Source organism: Ciconia boyciana, chromosome 1 (assembly GCF_034638445.1).
Source record: "Ciconia boyciana chromosome 1, ASM3463844v1, whole genome shotgun sequence".
In the NCBI taxonomy this organism is placed as follows: Eukaryota; Metazoa; Chordata; class Aves; order Ciconiiformes; family Ciconiidae; genus Ciconia; species Ciconia boyciana.
This window is the reverse complement of record NC_132934.1, coordinates 60,792,364-60,794,025: the sequence shown is the minus strand read 5'-3', so window position 1 is coordinate 60,794,025 and position 1,662 is coordinate 60,792,364. Positions and strand designations below refer to the sequence as shown.

The 1,662-nt window shown below is 44.5% G+C and overlaps 1 protein-coding gene across 1 annotated transcript; it reads left to right on the top strand.

Annotated features, from left to right (window-relative positions):
- Nucleotides 1-701: 701 nt before the first annotated feature.
- On the top strand, nt 702-1,370 carry ASCL4 (achaete-scute family bHLH transcription factor 4). The gene has a single exon (XM_072849173.1). The coding sequence runs from the start codon at nt 804-806 to the stop codon at nt 1,368-1,370; it is 567 nt and encodes a 188-aa protein (XP_072705274.1). The 5' UTR covers nt 702-803.
- The last annotated feature ends 292 nt before the right edge of the window (nt 1,371-1,662 follow it).

Sequence of the window (1,662 nt, the reverse complement as noted above, 5' to 3'; positions counted from 1 at the left end):
GAAAAAGGCTCTCTTTGGGCGAAGAAAGCGGTTTTCCTCTTGTGCTTGCACGTATGCATTCTTGATCTGACATGACTTGCAACCACAAGAGAGCACTCTTTCCTTTGAAGATTTCTCAGCTTCCCCAGAAAGCTAGAGACATGCCATTTAAGTTTTGCAAACTGCTTGTGACCTGTTTCAGTTAGACCAGAGCAGCCGAAACAACAAAGCTTGCAGTTGTCTTTTGGATTTCATTGTGAAAAGCCTTTGGGTAGTTTTCAGATGACAGAAGATCCTTGGTTCCTGAAAGGGAGGAGTTCTGCCAAAACTTTGAAGATCCCTGTAAACTTTGCAAATTACCCATCTTTTGGAGACAATTATATCAAACGATATCGTGGATTACAATACATGAGAAGTGTTTGGAGCCTGGAAGATTATTTATGTTTGGCATTAACTCTTATGGTCATAATTTCAAGCGGAGAGAAAAGGAATACACAGGAACCCTCTTATTATCTTTTGAAATATGAAGATCAGAGGAAAAGAAGGGTTTAAAGTGTGGAGTGATGGTCCTCAATACCTGTCTGTAAATTAGCTGGCATCCTACATCTATAAAAACAAGGCTTAGAGCTGATTTCCAGGCACAGAATGGACCTCATGAGTCGTTAGCTGTGCTTTGAGATCTGAGTTTTTATACACCGCAGGAGGAGATTGCAGCCTGTGGGGCAGAGTACCTATACAAATGTTTCATCCTTGCTTGGACTGATACAAGATTTGGAAGCCAAATTCAGGAACTGACATTCCACCGGTGAGGAAAAAAAAGAAGCATGGACAGCAATAAAGATGACGATGGACTGTTGAACAGGATTGCATTTTCAGGAGCTATGTCCCTGGCTAACAGCCATGTGCATCCTCATGGGGTCCCCCTGAGAGAGCCCTTTGGGGTTCCCTTCCATCTGGACCCATCTTACTGGGAGCAAGCCTACAGCGGGCATGCAGGTCACATCTCCTACATCCCATTCCCTGGCTATGTGGGTGTCTATGACTATTCCTTTGAGCCTGCCTTCATTCGAAAGAGGAACGAGAGGGAAAGGCAGCGGGTGCGCTGCGTGAATGAGGGCTACACACGCCTGAGAGAGCACCTGCCCAAGGAATTTGCTGACAAGCGCCTCAGCAAAGTGGAGACCCTGAGAGCTGCAATAAGCTACATAAAACACCTGCAGAGCTTGCTGGACTGCCATCCCTTAGGGTCTAACAGTAAGGAAACTCTCTCTGCCAAGGAGCTCCCGGAAGCTCCCAGTCCTGGTCCCCCACGGGAGTGCAACAGTGATGGAGAGTCTAAAACCTCTTCAGCTTCATCCCCTTACAGTGAATTTGAGGAAACGGGCAGCTAGGAAACAGCCTCTCTGGAGACAGAAACCTTCAAGTTCGGCTGAAAACCAAATCTAAAACCCTGGGGATTTTTCTACAGTTGAAAATGAATACCAGGAAAAGGGAAAACAGCTAGGGGGAAAAAAAAAAAGGTATTTTCAATCTGTCAAAGGACTTTAAATGTTGTCTGCGCAAAACCTAAAGATGACTTGTAAGCAAACAGATCTCTCTCAGGTTGCTTCAGCTATGTTACTAAACTTTATTTGGATTCTTAAAAATGAAGCAACTTTTGCATTCTAGTTTTCATTCAGCTTT

Excerpts from the sequence above, each read along its gene's own strand:
- ASCL4 (XM_072849173.1), top strand. The coding sequence starts at position 804 with ATGGACAGCAATAAAGATGACGATGGACTGTTGAACAGGATTGCATTT.